Source organism: Salvelinus sp. IW2-2015, linkage group LG20 (assembly GCF_002910315.2).
Source record: "Salvelinus sp. IW2-2015 linkage group LG20, ASM291031v2, whole genome shotgun sequence".
In the NCBI taxonomy this organism is placed as follows: Eukaryota; Metazoa; Chordata; class Actinopteri; order Salmoniformes; family Salmonidae; genus Salvelinus; species Salvelinus sp. IW2-2015.
Genome location: NC_036860.1, coordinates 13,899,807 through 13,922,063, shown reverse-complemented (window position 1 = coordinate 13,922,063; position 22,257 = coordinate 13,899,807). Strand labels below are relative to the sequence as shown.

At 44.2% G+C, this 22,257-nt stretch overlaps 1 protein-coding gene across 1 annotated transcript in view; it reads left to right on the top strand.

Moving 5' to 3' along the window:
* The first annotated feature begins 1,737 nt into the window (after nucleotides 1-1,737).
* Nucleotides 1,738-22,257, top strand: part of LOC111980800 (voltage-gated potassium channel KCNC1) — an 87,461-nt gene continuing 66,941 nt past the window's right edge. The window contains exon 1 of the mRNA XM_070449714.1: nucleotides 1,738-2,355. Coding sequence (XP_070305815.1) covers nucleotides 1,738-2,355 — 618 coding nt within the window. The remainder of the gene's footprint in view (nucleotides 2,356-22,257) is intronic.

Below are 22,257 nucleotides of genomic sequence, written 5' to 3'. Positions count from 1 at the left end.
TTTGAGATTCTTCAAAGTAGCCACCATTTGCCTTGATGACAGCTGTGCACACTCTTGGCATTCTCTCAACCAGCTTCATGAGGTAGTCACCTGGAATGCATTTCAATTAACAGGTGTGCCTTGTTAAAAGTTCATTTGTGGAATTTCATTCCTGCTTAATGCGTTTGAGCCAATCGGTTGTGTTGTGACAAGGTAGGGATGGTATACAGAACGTAGCCCTATTTGGTAAAAGACCAAGTCCATATTATAGCAAGAACAGCTCAAATAAGCAAAGAGAAACGACAGTCCATCATTAATTTAAGACATGAAGATCAGTCAATCTGGAAGATTTCAAGAACTTTGAAAGTTTCTTCAAGAGCAGTCGCAAAAACCATCAAGCCCTATGATGAAACTGGCTCTCATGAGGACCGCCACAGGAATGGAAGACCCAGAGCTGAAGAGGATACGTCCATTAGAGTTACCAGCCTCAGAAATTGCAGCCCAAATAAATGCCTCACAGAGTTCACGTCGCAGACACATCTCGACATCAACTATTCGGAGTAGACTGCGTGAATCAGGCCTTCGTGGTCAAATTGCTGCAAAGAAACCACTACTAAAGGACACCAATAATAAGAAGAGACTTGCTTGGGCCAAGAAACACGAGCAATGGACATTAGACCGGTGAAAATCTGTCCTTTTGTCTGATTAGTCCAAATTTGAGATTTTTGGTTCCAACCGCAAGTCTTTGTGAGACGCAGAGTAGGTGAACGGATGATCTCCGCATGTGTGGTTCCCACCATGAAGCATGGAGGAAGAGATGTGATGATGTGGGGGTGCTTTGCTGGAGACACTGTCGTGATTTATTTAGAATTCAAGGCACACTTAACCAGCACGGCCACCACAGCATTCTGCAACAATACGCCATCCCATCTGGTTTGTGGGAGTATAATTTGTTTTTCAACAGGACAATGACCCAGCAGGTAGCCTAGTGGTTAGAGCGTTGGGCCAGTAACTGAAAGGTTGTTGGATTGAATCCCTGAGCTGACAAGGTAAAAATATATTGTTCTGCCCATGAACAAGGCAGTTAACCCACTGGTCCCCAGTAGGTCATCATTGTAAATAAAGTTTAAATTAAAAAGATATATAAAAAAGGGCTATTTTACCAAGAAGGAGGGTGATGGTGTGCTGCATCAGATGACCTGGGTTCCACAATCATCTGACCTCAACCCAATTGAAATGATTTGGGATTAGTTGGACCGCAGAGTGAAGGAAAGGCAGCCAAAAAGTGCTCAGCATATGTGGGAACTCTTTCAAGACGGTTGGAAAAGGATTCCATGTGAAGCTGGTTAAGAGTGTGCAAAGCTGTCATCAAGGCAAAGGGTTTTTCTTTATTTTTACTTTGATGAATCTCAAATATTTTGATTTATTTAACACTTTTTTGGTTACTACATGATTCCATGTGTGTTATTTACAATGTAGAAAATAGTAAAAAAATAAAGAAAAACCCTTGAATGAGTAGGTGTGTCAACTCTTGACTGGTACTTTATGTATGGTGCACGCACACACGGTCTATGGTCTATTTATATTTCAAAGATTTGACCCTCATCTGTAGATTTGACCGTCATGTTAAAAAATCAACACCACACTCAATCCTTTTCCACTCAATATTCTACCCCTCTCTCTTTCCCTCTCCACAGACTCCTCCTCCCCCCCTCCCCCTGTGTTCTCTCTCTTTTCCTCTCCCTCCCCCTTTCCCCTATGCTCAGTTCGGTGTCAGTCTCCTCTTTCAAAGGACGCAAGGGTGGGAACAAGTCGCCCAACAAAGCATGTTACAGTGCAGACATGACTTGTCCGCCAGACAGCGAGAAAATCGTAATAAACTGCGGAGGGGTGCGACACGAGACTTACCGCAGCACCCTCAAAACTTTGCCCGGTACCCGCTTATCCTGGCTTACCGATCCGGACGCGTTTAGCAACTTCGACTATGACCCCAAAATCGACGAGTTCTTCTTCGACCGCCACCCCGGCACGTTCACGTTCATCCTCAACTACTACCGCACAGGCAAGCTTCACTGTCCCAACGATGTGTGCGGCCCACTGTTCGAGGAGGAGCTCGCCTTCTGGGGCATCGACGAGACGGACGTGGAGGCGTGCTGCTGGATGAACTACCGTCAACACAGGGATGCCGAAGAGGCGCTGGACAGCTTCGAGCAGCCGGAGCCAGAGGAGCCGGAAGACGACCTGGAGCTGACTGCGGACGGAGAGCTCAAGAGGCTGTGCCTGCACGAAGACGGGCGCAAGAGGAGCTGGTGGAGTGTGTGGCAACCCTATTTCTGGAATCTTTTTGAGGATCCGTATTCTTCCAAGAATGCCAAGGTGAGTCCTCCCTCCAGCACGATACATGCTGTTGCGATGCTTGTATTTCGCTCTCTCTCTCTCTCTCTCTCGTTATGTAATTTCCTCTTTAAAAAACGTTTGCGTCCCACAAAAGTCTATTGCAGGTGCACTGGAATGTTAAACTGGATTTAGAAGAGGGAGATCCCGCATAGCCTAATGCTTATTTAGGCTATATATTGAATATCCCTGACATATTTTATAATGGACGTCATGTGTACAGACTGCAGTCAATGAAAGTTAGCTGCTATGTCCAAAGTTAATACGATGACGAAGGAGGGTGTGTTTATTGTGTTCTTGTCAGAATGATGGTGATGATCGCTTTGATAGTGAAGGAAAATTAGTTGGAAGGAAAAAAACAGTGACTGTCATAAACATCGGTTAGGGATTTCCAAGAAGCAGCAAGTAGCCAACTCAGACAGATGCTGGTGTGCTTAGAAATTGTTGCAGGTTGGAAATGGACTGTTGTGGCCCATAGTGCGTTATTTTCTCTATTTTTTTGTATAAATGATTATATTTAGCACCACAGTACGCTATTACAGTTGTGTGGGGAGACCCTCTCCCATGTACCTCGTTCCCTCTCACGCAGTCACTTGGCTGGTCCTCCATTCCTATACGCTTCTCACCTCGTCCCTCTATCCTTCTCCATTTTTACGCATTATTTCCCCGTTACCACTGCGTCTCGAGCGTACTGCATACCCCCCCCCCCCCCCCCCCCCCCCCCCCCCCCCCCCCCCCCCCCCCCCCCCCCCCACACACACACACGCACACACTTTCCCACGCTTGATTAAATTGTCGTTCTTTGTGGACCTCTAGTGCCGACTCCGTCGTTGTCATCGAGTGCATCACTCAATCTCGATTAGCGCATTGTCTCCTCGCTCACTCCCTCGTCTTCCACACCGTTCACTCCCCTGTTGCGCATCTCTCTCTGTCTCCTTGCCTTTCACTCTCTCCATCCCACTTTCACCCCCCCCTCATCTTCATTTATCTCCTCACATCAATAACTTTTTCGTTTTAACAAGCCTTCTCGTGCTGCGTCCCGCCCCAGTCTATAGGCTACCCGCGTTTTGCGCACCCTGGCCGTTGATTTTGGCGCATTTTAAGGAGCCAGTTTTGTAAACTACACTAGTGTCCACTTTAGCTAACTCGAATAAAGTTAAAACCTAAATAAATGGATCATTAATGAATGGGACCATTGTCATGTTTGTGCCCACCACAGAAATGACTTCATTAACTCACCACTTTTCATTCTAATCTAGACCTAAACCTTTGACCATGCTCTCCTGCTGTTTGACCAACCTACCTGTTTGACCAACCTACCTGTTTGACCAACCTACCTGTGTGACCAACCTACCTGTCACCAACCTACCTGTTACCATTGCACTTGTCCTTCCTGCCAATCAACGTCTCTACCTTGTCTACCGGAGTCTCAATCCATACAAGTGAAGGGTTATTTTAGGCTTAGTTACTTTAAGGTTTTGTTGCCAACCAACATTATGAATGAAAGCTTTGCTTGCCTCTATATGTTGATTGACCAATTGTCAACAGTTGCCTATCAATTGCCTATCTCACGTTCCTTGTGGTGACATACACTAATGGAAAACTGTAAATGATACAGTAATTGTGTATTATCAACAGTAAAATACTTTAAAATGTTTTACTGCAGCCCACCGTAAATTATGGGCATTGTGGGCAAATGTTGTGAGCCGGAAAGAATTGCTGTATTTAGAATGGTACTGTAATTCCAATATTTGTTGAGGCTATATTTGTTGCACCCGTGAGTGAGAATGCTGTACCAATTTCACTTGTATGTAGTTATAGTGCCCCTTCAACTTAAAATGTATAAGGGGGTGGCAGCAAGTCTTAAACCTTAATGGTTGAGCATTTTGCCATGTCCTGTAGTCACTGACAGTTTGGAAGCCTCTAGAAGTGCAAGTGATATAAAACACAAAATATTAATTAATATAATGTCATGTTTGTAAAGACTTTACCTAGCAGCCTAAGTGCTTGCGCCAATCCCTTGTAATTACAGTACAATACTGTGAAATACAAACCCTTAAACTCCTTTAATTTATTCACTCCGATTACAGTAGCATTACCTTTTTAAAAGTACAAGACAGTCAATTTTACGATATTGTGCTGTGTGTCATTACACAGTACTTGCTTTGATACTGTGTACTGTAATATGAAATACAAAATGTTACTTGCCGCTGAGCTGCCTGTAAGCTACTGACAAATTCACGGTAAGCCCTTTACAGTGTAGGCCTAGTCAGTGCAGTTGGCATGCCAGCTATGAAGGTGACATACAGTAGCCCTATGTCACATGTGGCCCTGTAGGTATGATGCCCCAGCGGTTGGTTATTCCCCTTCCATAAACATTCATCCCTTCAACATGACAAACCATATAGCCCATTTATCTTCAGTCTGGTGGCCTTTTTATTGAAGGCTACCCACTGTTTCCCTTCGAGGTGATAGGCTATTTCTGTGTGAAAACAGGGACATCAACAGGCCTGCACCTGTGACAAATGAACAAAGACACATCTGTATGAGTATTCCGGTAGGACCACGCATCTGCTGAGATGAGAGAGCATTCATAACCAGGAACTGTTGGCTGAAATGTGTCGACTGTTGAGGATGTGCAGGCCAGGCCTGTAACCTTACCTGTTACAACGGCTCACTTGTGGACACCTGCACCTGCACCCAAACACAAATTAACACCTTCACGCAGGTAACACTGAACGCATGTGGTTCCCTGGCAACAGGATGTATGCTGTGCTGTATTCTGGCCCAGGCTACAGTAGGCTATTACAGGTATTGGCTTGACATAGAAATATAATTAGTAGAACCAAGGCGTTCTATAGAGAACACACATACCTATTTAAGGTGTAAAGTCAAGAGGCGGCAACTGAGGGATTCCGCTCTTGATTAAAAATGGGATAATCATCAATGGTCTGTATAGGGCCGATTGCTTCAGTTTAAGCCTGAGATCTTCGTACATGGAGTGACACTAGAATATTCACCGTCACACAACAGGCGTAATTTATACCAAAAGTCGTCCTGCGGGGGCGGCTATAGCTCCTTGTCCTTCTAAACGCAGGTTCTTGGTAGAATGGACATTCTAATCTATGCAATGCGGTGGGTTTTTCGAGTTGTGTATCTGTTCTACTAAGTCTAGCTCTATGAGATGAACTGACCTGATGTTCTCTTCCTGGTGTGGTGGCCCTCTACCTGACCTCCAAGGATGCTGTCTCCATGGGAACACAATACTGCAGGCTTTTGTTTCCCGGAGGTTCGTGTTAGAGGGCGCAACGGGCTTAGAGTCAGAGTCTACGTCCTTAAAGGCACCCTATTCCCTATAAGAGTGCACTTCTTTTGGCCAGAGTCCTATTGACCCTGGACAAAAGTAGTGCACTATGGGGAATAGGGTGACATTTGGGACGCAAACAGTGTGGCAGCTCCAGGTATAGAAGTTGCCCTCAGAAGCAGATCTGGGATCAGTTTACTCTCCTCCAATCCTAACCTTACCCAATAGGAGGAGGGAATGCAAATATAACCTTAGATCAGTGTCCAGGGCCAATGTCACCCTACCCCAGAGAGAAATGACAGCTAGGTCTCTTCCCAGGCTTACTCAGCAGGTAGTGTTGCCAAGATAACCCTCCTGGTTTGGGGCGTTGAATTTTCCACATTTGTCATTTATCCCCTCCGACTATAAAGTGAAGTTATTTCAGCTGAATTTTCGAATGCTTGAATGAAATGAATAAATGTAATCGATGTAAGTAGCCCTGATGTCAAATTACTTTTATAATCACTTAAAATTAGTTTTTTTTTGTCATTGCAGACAGGAGAGGGTAAACACTGGATCGACCTATTGCTGATCAGTACCCCTCTGCTCTATCATCTAAAAAACTATCGGGGGGCTACTCATAGAAGTATGCACATTTATTGGGGCTAGTACTACTACTTCCACAGATGAGGGAGTTTACAGTGTGATGTGCATGGAGAAGATTCCTGGTAAGCTGAAATAACCACCCCATGATTGAGCATGCATGGTCTTTTCCTGTAGGCCACAATGCTATAGGCCTACTGTGGGCTGATCCAAAAAAGCTGATGCTTCTGAATTGACTTTGCTTCGCACTGCAGGGTTGACTAGTAACATAGTGTAAAACAAGGGTAAGGGTTATAGCTTAAAACCAGTGGTGTAAAAATACTTTGAAGTATTTGTACTTTACTTTACTATTTATATTTTGGACAACTTTTACTCCATTACATTCCTAAAGAGAAAATATATATTTTTACTCCGATACATTTTCCCTGACATACAAAAGTACTTGTTACATTTCGAATGCTCAGGCAGATCAGCAATATGGTCAAATTCACGCACCTTTCAATATAATTGCATTGTCACCCCTGCTGCCACTGATCTGGTGGACTAAACACAAATACTGCGTTTGTAAATGATGTCTGAGGCTTGGCGTGTGCCCCTGGCTTTCCGTACTTGTACTTTTGTCATACTCTTGTACTCAGGTATGACAATTGAGTACTTTTTCCACCACTGTACTTAGGTACATTTTAAAATCAAATACTTTTAGACTTACTCAAGTAGTATTTTACTGGATTACTTTTACATTTACTTGAGTCATTTTCTATTAAGGCATCTTTACTTTTATTTTCCCCGCCACTGTTTATAACACAACAGAAGTGAACCAATCACAGATGACTTTGTGTTGTTTGGGATGGTCACATTTTGAACTTCATATTGCAAGACACTGTGAAGAGAATAAAGGGGGTTAGCCCAAGTGGCACGTGACTTTACACCACCACACACTTTGGAGGGAAGCGGAAGCACACCGTCACCTGTGCCAATATGATTCATCCACTTGGTAGTGGCTTTACTAAATGTAACTGTAGCAGGGTCGCTACCACAATAAACCTCTTTCTCTCCGTCTCTCTCTTGCTCCCCCTCCTCGTGCTTAATTGTCTCTAAAAATCCATATCCATTTACGGAGACAAAGCTGTGCCGTGACCCAGATTATTGTGTGTTAAACGAGTATTTTCTGTCGACTGGGCACATCAAGACAGCATATTGCCCGGGCTGCGCCTGCATGCCTGGTCTCTGGTCTCTGGTGTTGCCTGGTTGAAGAGACTGCATGCAGGGGAAAAAGCATGAAAATCCGTTCATAGCCCTAAATATCTCAGATAAACCACCCCCTCTGTCCTCCTACTGTCATTCAGTGACTGGATGTTGTAGATGCTTGTGTTGCTGTGTCTTTCAGGCTTCTTTTGTAACAGAGATGTTAACAGAGCCGGGAATTAATGACTGAAGAATGAAAGCATGGTGAATCCTTGGTTTCAAGTGGAGTGAAATCTATCCGAATGACGTGGTTTGCGGGCTTATAAATTAGTGAGTGCAAAAGTGACCTCGCCTGCATATTCCTAAAGGTTTGGGGTATAGTAAGATACCAGGGGCCTCATTTATCAAAAGTGCACAAAACTACTCTAAACCTTGCGTGCGCCAGTATTCCCGCTAAGGATGATATTTATCATTAAAAAAAAAAACTTGATGGGAAAGTGTGCATACTGTATCTCCACGCAAATCTCAGACCATGCGTGTGCACACCTAGTGGTTGATCAACTGTATTGCAAGCAAAACACATTTTTGGGGAAATGGAGGTGTTTGATGCAGGGGAATTATAATAATGGTAGGCTCATAAAAGCATTCAAACCTAGGCCTAATGATAAAACAGATGCATTTGCTGTTAATAAGATCGCATAGCAGCAAGTTGCCTAATATATTTATTTTGCTTGTATTATATAGGCCTAAATCATAATTATATTGCAGGGCATGTCTCTCTCTTTCTGACATGACTGGTTTATACCCGCTACACAACAAATATTCATCTTCTATTTAGTCATCGTTATTAGTAAGTAGACCGTGGGCCTATGACAGTATTAGTAGACTACAGTAGTATTGTGCGATAGGAGCGCAACATAATAACCTGTTTAATCTCAGATCCTATAACATGTATTGATCATGTATTGATAAACAAAATATTGCACAACAATTCGTATTTTGTGTGGGCTGTAGGCAGCATTTACTTTTGAAATTGTTCAATAGACAATCAGTCTTGCAGAATGCGCAGCCAGTGTTTGGCACTTGCTATAGGCGAAATGTTTTTTTGTTTTTTTAAGTCTTTGCAAAATATTAAAACATTCTGCCCACACCTCTACAAAAATGTTATCAACATTTCCATTGCGCTGTAGAAACTATCATAGGCCAGTTCCAACATATCCTAATCCCGCAGCAAATGAGGGAGTTTTTGTTACCATAAAAGGTGAATGAGGGGCGCTTTCCAGGCGGGTTTGTAGCGCTTGTTCATGAGCGCGCAAATATAGTATGACTGATTTGTCAATGATAGTAATCAGACCCCTTAACTTTTTCTACATTTTGTTACGTCACAGCCTTATTCTAAAATGGATTACATTTTTTTTTAAATCCTCAGTAATCTACACACAATACCCCATAATGACAAAGCGAAAACAGGTTTTTAAGAAATGTTTGCGAACATATTAAATGTAAAAAACTGAAATACCTTATTTACCTAGGTATTCAGACCCTTTGTTATGAGACTCGAAATTGACCTCAGGTGCATCCTGTTTCCATTGATCATCCTTGATGTTTCTACAACTTGATTGGAGTCCACCTGTGGTCATTTCAATTGATTGGACATGAGGTGCTTCAACAAAGTACTGAGTAATGGGTCTGAATACTTATGTAAATGTAATAATTCTGTTTTTTATATAAACTACATTTGTAAAAATGTCTAAAAAACAGTTTTTGCTTTGTCATTATGGGGTATTGTGTGTAGATTGATGAGGGAAAAAACGATGTAATCCATTTTAGAATAAGGCTGTAACTTAACAAAATGTGGAACAAGTCAAGGGGTCTGAATACTTTACGATTGCACGGTATGTTTGATAAATCCCAATAATTTGTTGCACATGCAAATTGGTTGACCTGACCTGTTTGTAACATAATACATGTTGTGGTCCTGTATGGCTCAGTTGGTTAAAGCATGGCGGTTGCAACGCTAGGATTGGGGTTTCAAATCCCGGCGCCACCCATGCGTAAAATGTGTGCGCACTTGACTGTAAATCGCTTTGGATAAAAACGTCTGTAATACATTATTATATGTTCTGAAAATGAATGAAATAATGGAAAACGCTGTGGAACGGAGAGGAAAAAACGGCTCTAACACAGCATTGATTAGGCAACATAATTGACTACAGATTCCCCCATTCGGTTTGATAGTGAGAAACAGCATATCGGTTGGGGGTGGCTTATTCTTTGCACAGTGGGTATATGTCGTCATCGCTCTGCGGCGCCGACAGTGTATCCCTCAACTCTTTATCAAATACAACACACGACTTGTTTTATTGTCACGGATGCAGGGGTGTGCGCTGGATTGCTTATTTTCACCTTCGAGCCCACCGGAGCCCTCCCCCCTCTCTCCTACTCTCTCTCTCGTTGTGCTATAGCGTAGCACTGCGGTGCTGATAGTAGCTGACTTCGCGCCGATTTCTGCTGCAGCGCAGCACACGAAGCAGCGGTCTAAAAGGAGAGAAAGGGGAGAAGGGGAGGCGGAGAGATCGGGGGCTGTTTGTGCTAGCCCTTTTAAGACTTCGATCGAGAGTAAAAGCACTAAAACTATTGTATGGGGTCGCTTTTCCCCTCTTTCGCGATTTCTTTTTGCTTAGCCTTGCAATCTTGGGATGTGGCGTATCCCTTATTGATTAATCCATATGTCTCCGTGGCTGTCTCCACCAAATGGTGTTATTTGTAAAGCGAAGCCCCCACTTTACGCAGCGAGTTGCGCTGGCTCCCCCCCCCCCACCCCTCACACACAGACACTGAGAGAGGGGAGGGGGTAATGCGGGTAGACGATAGCCGAGTGCCCGCTGTTAGTGGCGATACCTGTCAGCTCTAGAATGGCTGACTAGTCTCCCTTTTCATCATGCCCGTAGAGGTTACCTCCTTTCGTGTACTACGCTTGCGCTGTTTGGTTAGTTTTAAGTATTCTATCATATTTGTGTGTGTGTGTGTGTGTGTGTGTGTGTGTGTGTGTGTGTGTGTGTGTGTGTGTTGTGTGTGTGTGTGTGTGTGTGTTGTGTGTGTGTGTGTGTGTTGTGTGTTTGTGTGTGTGTGTGTGTGTGTGTGGTGTGTGGTGTGTTGTGTGTGTGTGTGGTGTGTGTGTGTGTTGTGTGTGTTGTGTGTGTGTGCGCGCGCGCGCGCAGACTGACGGGCGCTCAATATCACACCTCTAGAGAGAAATTAACCCTCGTCCACCTTGTAAACTTCCCGAACGACCCTGGTCCAGTTTCACTCGTGTTACAATTACGACACACACACACACTGTGCTTTTGAGAATGTGCTGCTACAGAGGTTACCCTAGATATCAGAGGGAGCGCTTGATATTTGATGACATGTCAGGAAAAAATCTGTTTAACCTCTGTGTGATCCAGCTCTGTCCATGTCACGCGCATCCTCACGCCTCTTGGCTGAAGACAGATATACCTGCGCTTGTGAGGAAGAATAAATAACATCACCAACAAAAAAAAAGAAGTAAATGACTCTCTTTAGGACTAGGCCAAACATACAGCTGAGCTGCATATACACCTACCGGTATGTAGTTCTTTGACCCCGGCACCATATTTCCTATATGCACCTATTAGTACACAACACCAACAACATCCTGCAGGTGAACAGTTAGCCTATTCATTCTCCTATTTGCTATGGATGAGCAAGTTTTTAATAGACTTCATGCAAATTAAGGTACTAGGCTAACTATTAAATACAACTAATTCGAGTCCCAATTTTTCACACAAAGCAGGCCTGCAGTCTGTAGTAGGCCTGCAGTCTGTAGTCGGCCTGTAGTCTGTAGTAGGCCTGCAGTCTGTAGTAGGTCCTGTAGTCTGTAGTAGGTCCTGCAGTCTTCCCCCAGATGTAAGAGCGGCCACATTTCTAGGCCTATGGTGCTTATAGGTTATTAGAGCTTATTGGTTATTAGTGCTTTTTTAAATGACACACTGCCAACGATGTATCCCGTTCTGTATATTATGTAGGCTACATGGAATGCTATGGCTATTTTGGTCAAACGATATGAGTAGAGCCCGTCATTTGAGTCTAAATGAGCAGGTAGAAAGATGAGTAGGTAAAGCAGTAGAGGCGAGAAATGATGGAGACTAGCAGGCCTAGGCGGAACAGTCTGCTGAAATGCAGTCCTCTAGCACAGAGATGGGCAACTCCCGTCCTCTGGTGCTTGCTTGGTGTCACACTTTTGCCCCAGCCTCAGTTAACACACCTGACTCAGCCTCAGTTAACACACCTGACTCCAATAATCAACAAATCATGATTTCCAGTTTCTAATGCAATTAGTTTAATCAGCTGTGTTTGCGAAGGATGGAGAAAAAGTTTGACACAACACTGACCCCTGCGGCCTGGCTTTTTCATCCCCATCCCTCTAGAACCGGACAGCTCCACCCACACCTTCTGTATTTCAGCACTGGACAGCGGCAGTCTGTTGGCCTATTTCAGCACTAGACAGCGCCTAGACCACTCCCTTTTACTACTTTACTCGCCTTTCTACTTGTGGAACTAAAGTGTCTGACTACATAATGGCTGCTCTTGCAATCTATTATGTTACAAGAATGCGACCAGACAAGTTGGTGTCACTTATAGCCTAGGTCTACTCAGTGTGTCGATTGTCGAGGACGCGTTTCGGTCACTGAGTTATATCATTCAGTTCACGCTGCCGGTCTCGATCACTTGTTCGAACTTCTCTGACTGACTCAACTCTCTCAGGTCTCATTGTCTCCGTAAGACACGTCACTGAGGGTCAAGGGAACATCTCAGCAAAGTTTATTCTCGAAACATATTGATCACCTTGTGTTATCCAACTCCAGTCCTCGAGTATCCCCAACAAACTATTAGCCTAAAATAAACAGTATAGTCTATTATACGTTTAGGGGCATCCGTTTTCCCAATGTTAATGGCCACACCCCCGGAAACTGCATCGCTTGCTAAATCTGTATTTTCTTTCTATCCATAGTGTTAAAAATTGGCTAGCCTACTGCATGGCACATGCACAGTACTATTCACCCAGGAATCAACTCATTGGTGACGTGGCCGTAGAGATCAAGAGCAAACACGTGTTTGATGACTTTGATGTGACGTGTTCCACTTTTTAAATGGGGCTAAATCGTCCTTGTCTCGGTGTTTCGGTTGTCTCTTTCTCTCCCCGGGTGTTTGTAAACAATCTGTGAATAGGGGACCCGGGTGCCGAAAATAAACCGGCGTGTGTGAACTAGATTCCTTTGTACTGTATACATCAAAAGTGTGTCGTGCGCACTCCGACAGACTTACTTGCGCGCATGCTCGAGCCGGCAGGCATCTCACCTTTCCCCGTCGGCAGTTTTATTTATCACCAACCGGTATTTGTTGTGGGTCCTCTGTGGAGGCATTGACCACTGGGAAACCTTTAATTAATTTCCAGGCCGTATTGGTCTGTCTGTGGCCGATTTAAATGCTGCTTCTGCTGCGGATTGCCATTTCTGTGTTGTTCTTTATTAAATGTAATGGGAAACGCATGTGACAGAGTAGCCTATTTGGAGGCTTGTTGACATTGCGTGAAAAACACAGTCTCAAATTTCCTTGGGCATACAAATGTCGCACTCCACTCCTTTTACACCACCTTGCCGTTTTTCTGCTAAGGTTTCTGTTTGACTGGATCCTATTTGTGATTCTGTCCCTCTACCCCCCCCCCCCCCSRCTCCTCTTCTACCTCTAAATATAGAACGAAAAAGGGGAGATGGGCTGCATCTTTCCTCCTCTTCCCCGTACTGACACGCACACCTCCCCCGGTGTTTTTCGCTGGATGTTACTGCACCTCCGTTGCACATTCCCATGCAGCAGAGTGCTTTGCAGAAGCAACCGGCCACCGTGTGCATCAAAACCGCCCGTGGTTCTCTCCCCTTTCTCTTTTCTTTTACCGAAGTGCGTGCTGCCCGCCCTCAGCGGCCGGTTACTTGGCTTCCCTTACACAGCGCTGGCTGGTTTGCAGCGTGTACCCCAGCCACATTGTTTTCGCCCTTGTCGTCGTCGATTGTACCTGCTCGGAGTGTTTCGTGTGAATTGCATCCACTGCGGTGGCAGCGGGGCCCCTCCGCGGGTAGAAATGCGACAAACGTCGGGGGAATTGAAAGCTTTCAGCGCCGGTGTTCTCACATAGGGCCCAATCAAGGGGGCTTTTGAAAAAAAAAAAAAAAAAAAGCTTCATTATTTGTTTTAGTTAATTTAACCGTTTTTTTAACATGCATGATAGATAATCTACCTACTGGTCACTTTATGTGTAACCTGTTTTTTAAGTAATCTAATAAATACAAAAATTGTCATTTATTTACAGGCAGAATGCAGACCATGGACTGTATGTAGGTTTATGTTTGAGATAGGAATCATATAGGGTTTTGGCCCTGTGTTTCCCATAACAAGATTCTGTTGTATAGAGAACAGGCAATAATAGTATGCTATGGTGCTGCATCACAAAACTTTGAATTTTTCTCTTCCAGAATTGAGTAGCGGCAGGGACCACCTCCTATAGCCTTTCTGTCACACACGCACACACACACACACACACACACACACACACACTTTCTCTCTGTGTCAATCCTTGCATCATCTAATTTTGTACCACCCCTTACGTACCACCCACACATCCTGTTCCTCAGTGTCCTTTCAGTTCATAGGGGACTGTCCCCATTCAAATACTTTAAACATGCATAATTCCAACCTTCTTTCAGTTAGTCAGGGACTGGCCCTGTTCAAATATTTTAAATATGCATCCTTCCTTCCATCCTTCCTTCAGTAAGTCAGTATCTGGCCCCGTTTAAAAACTCTAAACATGCATCCTTTCGTCCTTTGTTCAGTTAGTCAGGGACTGGCTCCATTCTTAAACTTTAAACATGCATCCTTCTGTCATCAGTAATAACCTTGAGAAACAGCTGAAAGGAAGGAGGCAGTCTGAAAGTATTGGAACCGTGCCCTGGAGTCAATGTCGTGATAGCCGTGCTATCCTACTGAGCTAAAGACTTGGCGTTTGCCTCTGGGAGACACAAGTCTCCAAGTCCCAGGCAAGGTGACTTGTGTCACTTGAGTTTAGTTTGGCAAAATACCACCTCTCCATTCGCCTGATAGGGGACAGACAGAGGAGAGCAGAGTGCCACGGGGTGCTGCAGTGCAGATGGATCTCCCCACTGGGCACACACTGGATGAATCACAGTTGTTTGAACGTCATTTGTCAATTTATTGCGACGTGGAATTAACGTGGAACATACATTGGATTTGAAAAAAAATCATTAGCCAGTACTGTTTTCATCCCATTTCAACCAGTGTTGTAAACATTGAAGTTAGGGTAAACTTCAACATAAATACATTGACTTAACCGGACTAACATCCATCTAATTTCAACATAATTAGAACTGTATACGTTGAAATCGTGTTGAAAATTCCACATAGAAATATATTCAATATATTGGGTGGTTGAAATTATGTTGAGTTTCATATTTGATAAGACATATGTTATTTGACCTTGTTTCAATGTTGATAGTAAAAGGGTATGTTTGAATCAACGTCATTGTTTCAACGTCATGCCAACAACCAAAATAGAGGTATATTGAAATAAAATGTGAAGTCGCAGTCCAACAATTCCTGCCTGAACAGTGACTCCTACTGGTGCATGAGGGGTAAATGCATTTCAGTGAGAACAAGTATACCATCCGGATGCCTACCTCTACGAACCCTACTTAGCTTTGGAAACAAGCTGTGTTTGATTCAGCTGAGCTGTCACGTCTACACATTTAGACATTGCTTAGCTTCCGTACTCGTTTGCGTAGACGTCCTAAGTAACGTTGACGAATTGAAAGTAACTCCTCTAACTTTTCTTACACAAGCTGTATGTGATAGTAAATTGGAGTGAGGTTGGGTTTACGTAGGATACATTGACATCTGATTTGCCCGAAGGACACCATCATTTTAAATACAAGTCAATGTATTTAAGTTGAAGTTTTACCCTAATTTCAATGTTTGCAACGCTGGTTGAAACGAGAGGAAAACAATACTGGTTAACAACTTTTTTTCAGATCTAATGTATTTTCCATGTTGATTCGATATCACGATACGTTGACAAATTACGTTGAAACAATGTTGATTCAACCAGTGTCTGCTCAGTGGGTTGGCTCTGGTCACTTTATGCCTTAAACAGCTGATTTATGATCAGATCTAACCAGAACCAGTTAGAACAAAAATTATTATAAGTGGCCTGGGATCAGTTGAGGTAATAATGTAAAACGTAAAAGTTAGCCAACAATAAGTTGTTACGAAATGATTTCAGGTCAAGGGTCAAGCCAGTCATATAGGCTAGCTAAGGTATAGTACTAGAGTTATACCTTGTTAGAGAGACACTCAAGCAAACTCTGAATGAACTTGATCCAGTATACTGCAATGTGAGATGATATGTTGTGGTGTTTGACCTGATTTAAAAAAACCACCTCGGACTGTAACATTTGTCACATAAAAGGTAGTTTGGGCGTTTTCAGTGTGTGCAAATGTTTTGTTTTTGTTCCTTTATACTGCCTTTTAATTATATTCATATTCAATGAAAAGCACATTATCAATTCAATGTATTATTATCGAAAGGAGAGGTAGCAGTCAGAGCGTGTGTTCATGTGACATAGGGCTTGTGTCCCGCTGGTCTACATCCTCTGGGGGAAGGGGTAGAGGTAGGGTTGGGAGGGTGCCTTTCCTGTTGACCCTGAGGGAACACTCTTTCCCCTTGTGTAAAAATTGCTAATTTGGCACAGGACAGGGGGTGAAAAAACACAACACTTAAACACCCTCTTTCCTTCTCCTCTTTCTCTTCTCTTTCTCTCCCCTCTTCCAATCCAGTCTTCCCCTCTACCACTCAGTTCCCCATTTTCCCCCTCTTCCATTCTTTCCCTCCCCTCCTCCACTCCCCTCTCGCTCTCCTCTCCTCCCCTTTTCTCCCATCCTCCACTCTCGCCTTCCCCTCCTCCCCTCTTCTCCTTCTGGTTACAGGATGGTGGGATGATTCTCATCCTCCGGAGAGAGAGAACTGGAAGCTTTTGGAGATTTTGTGGGATTTGTCAGGCAGATGTCAAATTCTCCTTACTTACGGCCCTGTATTAGCCTCTTCACATAGCCCTACAGGGCCCAGTTCAATCAGAACTGCTAACCAGGTTTCCGCGGTCAAGCAATGATGTGGCGAGACTACTTGAATTGTATTGATTTGACACTTGAATTGCATATGTGCATTGATACACTCAGTAAAACAATGTTTAGGCCTACATTAGAAACAAAATCAATCTTTAGAACGTATCAATGAACATCAATAGGCCATATCAAACACAACTTCCTCCCATTTACCACAAAATGGTGGAAAGTATTACCCCAGTTTCCCCTATACAATGTAAAGCACCTTGAGTTTGAGGAAACTGTTGTGTAATCTGTACTGTAAACACAAACCATTATAATGCAGCTGTAATTTCCCAGAAGTGTACCATGTGTGGTGCTGCTGAAAAGGCCAGGCTTTGCATCCTTGATTAGTATTTATGGATCAGCGGAGATAAGTGAATGGCATTTGGATTACCAGTGGAGAAATTACACAGGAGTAGAGAACAGTTATTGTGGCCAAGCCATTTGGCTGTGAGGCCCATCTAGTCGAATCGAACATTGCCTAAGGAACAAGGAATTGACAAGTAATACATCTACACACACACACACACACACGTGATGGTTTATAGCATACAGAAATTCCCTTGCACACTGTTTCTCACCCAACCTGCTCCGGATTCTCTCTCCCACAAGATTTCATTTTTGAACAGGGCAGGAAAAACTGATCTGAGGGAGGGAAAGAGAGAGAGAGTAAGAGAGGGACAAATGGAGAAAGCAAGAGAAGGAAAGGGAGAAAAAGAGAGAGAGTGTGAGAGAGATGGAAAGGGAGAGAGAGGAAGTAAAGGAAAGATGGAGACATCCTGTCTTTAAAACAGAACATTATTTCAGACTGCTGTTTACAACACAACACACACACACACACACACACACACACACACACACACACACACACACACACACACACACACACACAATAAACCTCTCCGTCAATCTCTGTGCACCACGTCGATAACATGATGATGTCCGTAAACCCTCTGTGTGTTCACGATGTTGAAATCCCTCGTGGCACTTTTCAGGCAAAAACAGAGTGTATCGATATGTGTGCATGTATGTGTGAAAATGTGTGTTTTTATGTGAGTGAGTGTGTGTGCGCGTGCGCACTGCAGAGAAGAGGTCTGTGAGAGGAGGGAGACTCATGAAATGATGATGACGGTAATGCTGCAGAGCTCCGTATAGGGGAGGGGGAATGAGAGAGAGAGAGAGGGGATGAGAGTGGAGAGAGGCTGGCGGGAAGGAGGAAGAGAGAGATTGAGATGCGGCGGAGCAAGAAGAAAGAGGAGGAGGCGAGGGCCCGACGCTGCCTGGTAATGAAAGAGGGATGATTTGAGAGAGGAATGAAGGAGAGAGAAGCAATGGAGGGACGATCCTGAGCTTAGCAGTATCAAAGCACCTTAGGCCACAAACTGCTGGGAAAAAAGCCTACACGTGCAGAATAAAGGTGAATGGACAGACAGGGATACAAGACAGGACAGAAAGAAGTAGAGAGAGAGAGAAAGAAGAGAGAGAGATTTGCAAAGAGGGATGGAATGAGATAGATAGCAAAGTTCTGCATTTTAATATCTCTCTCGCTCTCTCTCTGTCAAAGTGTGAAGCGTGGGTACATTTACCAGCCAACCCAGTCAATCTCTGGGTGGCCCTGTCTCTGACAGTTTGGACACAGTTGGCCCGTGTGTGTGTTGTATTTAATGACGGAGAAGATTCCAGTGTGTCTTTGTGGAATAGCGGCTGCTCCGCTCTCTGCTGACTGTTCCTGTACAAATACAGACGCTATGACTCAGTGCCCAGAGCCTGTGTGTGTTCATTCTCTAGGACAATTATGCTTTTCCCCCATGCAGTGTGTGTGTACTTTACTACAGAACATATGTGTGTGGAGTGGTTGATCAAGTGTTGGAGATAAACAAGGGGAGGGGAGAGGGAGGGAGAGAGAGAGAGAGGGAGAAAGCGAAAGAGAAGGAGAGAGGGGGAGAGAGAGATTGCGGGAGAAGGAGAGAAGGAGAGAGAGGGAGAGATTGAAAGAGAGGGAGATTGAGGGAGAGAGAGAAAGTACAATAAGGGAGAAAACTGTAAAATACTGAGTGATGTGAGGGCACAGAGAGAGAAGAGAGACTGACAGAGGGAAAGAAGGAGGGAGGGAGAGCAGGAGAGGAGAGGCACATTTGCAAGGACAAACATGAATAGTGCACTGCAGTGATCAGGTTTGAATACTAAGCAGAAAAAATGCAATGCCTTCTCTTTTCCTGGTTTCACCTCAATGGACAGGGTGTGTGTGTGTGTCCCGGCCGGAGAGGGAGGGAGTGTGTGTGGGTGTCTGTGTCCTTCTGCATGTGTGTGTGCGAGAGTAAGACCAGTTGGTGTGTGTGTGTGTGTATTCCTGCGTGTTTATGGCTTCCTATTGCACTTACTGTACTTTCCACAGTCTAATGCACTGGAATACAATGTACACGATAAGCACTCTCCAAGACTTAGGGGTTAGTGCTCTACTTTCCTGAGGCTAACATTACCCTCTATACTTCACTGTTCTTCAAGAGTTTAGCTACCTGAAGCTAACATTACTTCACTGTTCCACTTTATTTTCAATAGAATTCCTATGGTGTTTCCATCCTTCCAAACCTCCATCTTTAAGATGTCCTAATTTCCATGATTATTCCCAAGGCTGCTGGGCTTTTTCTGTTCCCAGTCCCACATGGGAGCATCTCCCTCCTCTTTCTGTCCTTCTCTTTCTGTCCTTCTCGCTCTCTTTCTTCATTTGTCTGCTCCTCTTCTTCGCTTCCTCGTCGTCCTCCTGCCCCTTTCCTTCTTATTCTCGCTTTCTTTCTGTCTGTCTTCATCTCTCTCTCTGTCACTCAGACTCTCTCTCCCAGTGGAAACGCGTGTCCACTTCTAAGGGCTCATAATGTTCCCTCCTTAGGGACGATAGGAAGTAATGTCCACTTGGGTGTTAAGATGTCTCCACTGACTTCTCTCCAGGAATGAAGTCCTCTTAGGACACAGGGACACTCAGACCCAACGGGATATGTGAGAGTTCATTCCACTCTTTGGTAGCATCAATGCACACTCCTCAGGGCATGGGGATGTTCCCTCCCTATGTAGGGTACACTTTAGTCCTTGGTTAGTGAGGACTGAGCAGTAGTGTCATTACTGTTGAATGAGCTGGTTATATAAAAATGGCCTGGGATGCGTGGGACTGTCTCAACATCTATATGTCTCAATGGGCATGGGCAAAATACAGTGTATGGATCAGGGAGGGGGGGAGAAAGAGAATGGAGTGGGGGAGAGAAGAGAGAAGAGAGGCAGGAGGGAGAGAGAGAGAGGTAGAAAAGAGAGGGGAATAAAAGAGAGAGCTGGATGAGAGAGAGAGTGGGATGAGGGTTTGCTTGTCATTAGGGATGGTTCGAAATTAACAGAATGCGGACCAGGAGGAAAATGTGGGAGGGTCATGATTTTTCAATTTCAGTCAAGGGGCGGGATTAGTATTTTTAAAATCTAGTCCAGGGGAGGGTCATGTAATTTGTAATTGATGAAATTTCAATATTTCTGAGTGTTTTAGAATTGGTTGCCTAGCAGGCTTTTATCGATGTGTGCCTGATGCCGCCCCTCATCTCTGATTCTACGCTACGCGCGCAATATCAAGTGCACCTGTAGGCTATTTAGTGTGGTCTCAATCAAATGCTCTGTAGGCTATGGGCTGGGCTGCAGGAGCACAGAGCAAAGTTATATTCATAAGGAAATGTACTTCCTCCTTTTGCGCTGCTGGGAACGGCGTAATTCAAACTAGGCTGCCATGCTCTCGCTGATCGAAACCTGTTGGCTGTTCTGTGTAGCTTTTAAAGGGACAGTTCAGGAGGAGAGTCCAAGGCTTCTTCCGAAGTGGGTATATATTTATAACCCCCCCCCCCCCCAGAATTCTATACCGTGCACGCAGAGCGGCTTATTCTGTTCACGTTGAGAGGGAAAGTACGAAGATGAGAAGGAGGAGCGGAAGTCAACTTTGATAGCTTGCTGCTACTATAATTGATTTGATAAACAACACGTTTCTTGCCCATGATGGAACTATACCGAACAAAAGTAGAAGCGCAACGTGCAACAATTTCAATGATTTTTACTGAGTTCACAGTTCGCATAAGGAAATCAGTCAACTTAAATAAACTCATTCGGCCCTAATCTATGGATTTCACATGACTGGGAATGCAGATATGCATCTGTTGGTCAAAGATACCAAAACACAAAGAAAAGTAGGAGCGTGGATCAGAAAACCAGTCAGTATCTGGTGACCACCGTTTTGCCTCATGCAAATGATGGTCACGCCAGAGTTGATCAGGCTGTCGATTGTGGCCTACGGAATGTCGTCCCACTCCTCTTCAATGGCTGTGCGAAGTTGCTGGATATTGGCGGGAACTGGAACACACGGCAGAAGAATGGCACGACAATGGGCATTCAAATTGCCATCATAAAATGCAATTGTGTTCACTGTCCGTAGCTTATGCCTGCAGTACCATAACCCCACCTCCACCATGGGGCACTCTGTTCACAATGTTGACATCAGCAAACCGCTCGCCCACACGACGCCATACACATGGTCTGCGGTTGTGAGGCTGGTTAGACATACAGCCAAATTCTTTAAAACAACGTTGGAGGCAGCTTATGGTAGAGAAATGATCATTAACTTATCTGACAACAGCTCTGGTGGACATTCCTGCAGTCAGTATGCCAATTGCACAATCCCTCAACACTTGAGACATCTGTGACATTGTGTTTTGTGACAAAACTGCAGATTTTAGAGTGGCCTTTTATTGTCCCCAGCACAAGGCGCACCTCTGTAATGACCATGCTGTTTAATCAGCTTCGTGATATGCCACATCTGTCAGGAGGAAGGATTATCTTGGCAAAGGAGAAATGCTCACTAACAGGGATGTAAACACATTTGTGCACAAAATCTGAGCGAAATAAGCTTTTTGTGCATATGGTATGGGACATTTATTTTATTTCAGCTCACGAAACATGGGACAAACACGTTACATGTTGCATTTTTTTATATATATTTTTTTATATTTATCAGCGATATTGACCTCACAATAATCGCTAATTTAACTAACTTGGATTGTGGTGCTGAAACCATGACGCGGTAGCCGTGGCACAATCAGTCAGACAGCTCATGGTGCTGCGTCATGCACTCTAAATAGCCTACCTCCGTGTCTGTGAAGTTAAAACCAAGACTCGCATTGAGGGGGTATGAGTGTGCTATAGGCTTACCTTTGGTTAAGAATATTGTTTTGTTCCAGAAAAGCATAGGCCTACCCCTTGTTAGCTTAAAGGGATCCTTCAAGAATTTGCAATGAGGCCCCTTGTCTACTTCCCCAGAGTCTGATGAACTTGTGCGTACCATTTGTATGTCTCTGTGTCCAGTAGGGAGGAAGTTAGAGAGCGTTTCACCAGCCAACGCTGACGCTAGTTAACAACTTCCTTCAAACGGCACACAGAGACATAAAAATGGTCTCCACATGTTCATCTGACTCTGGGGAAGTAGATAAATGGACTCATTCCCCAAATCCCGAAGTATCCCTTTAAGGTTTTGAAGAAAATAA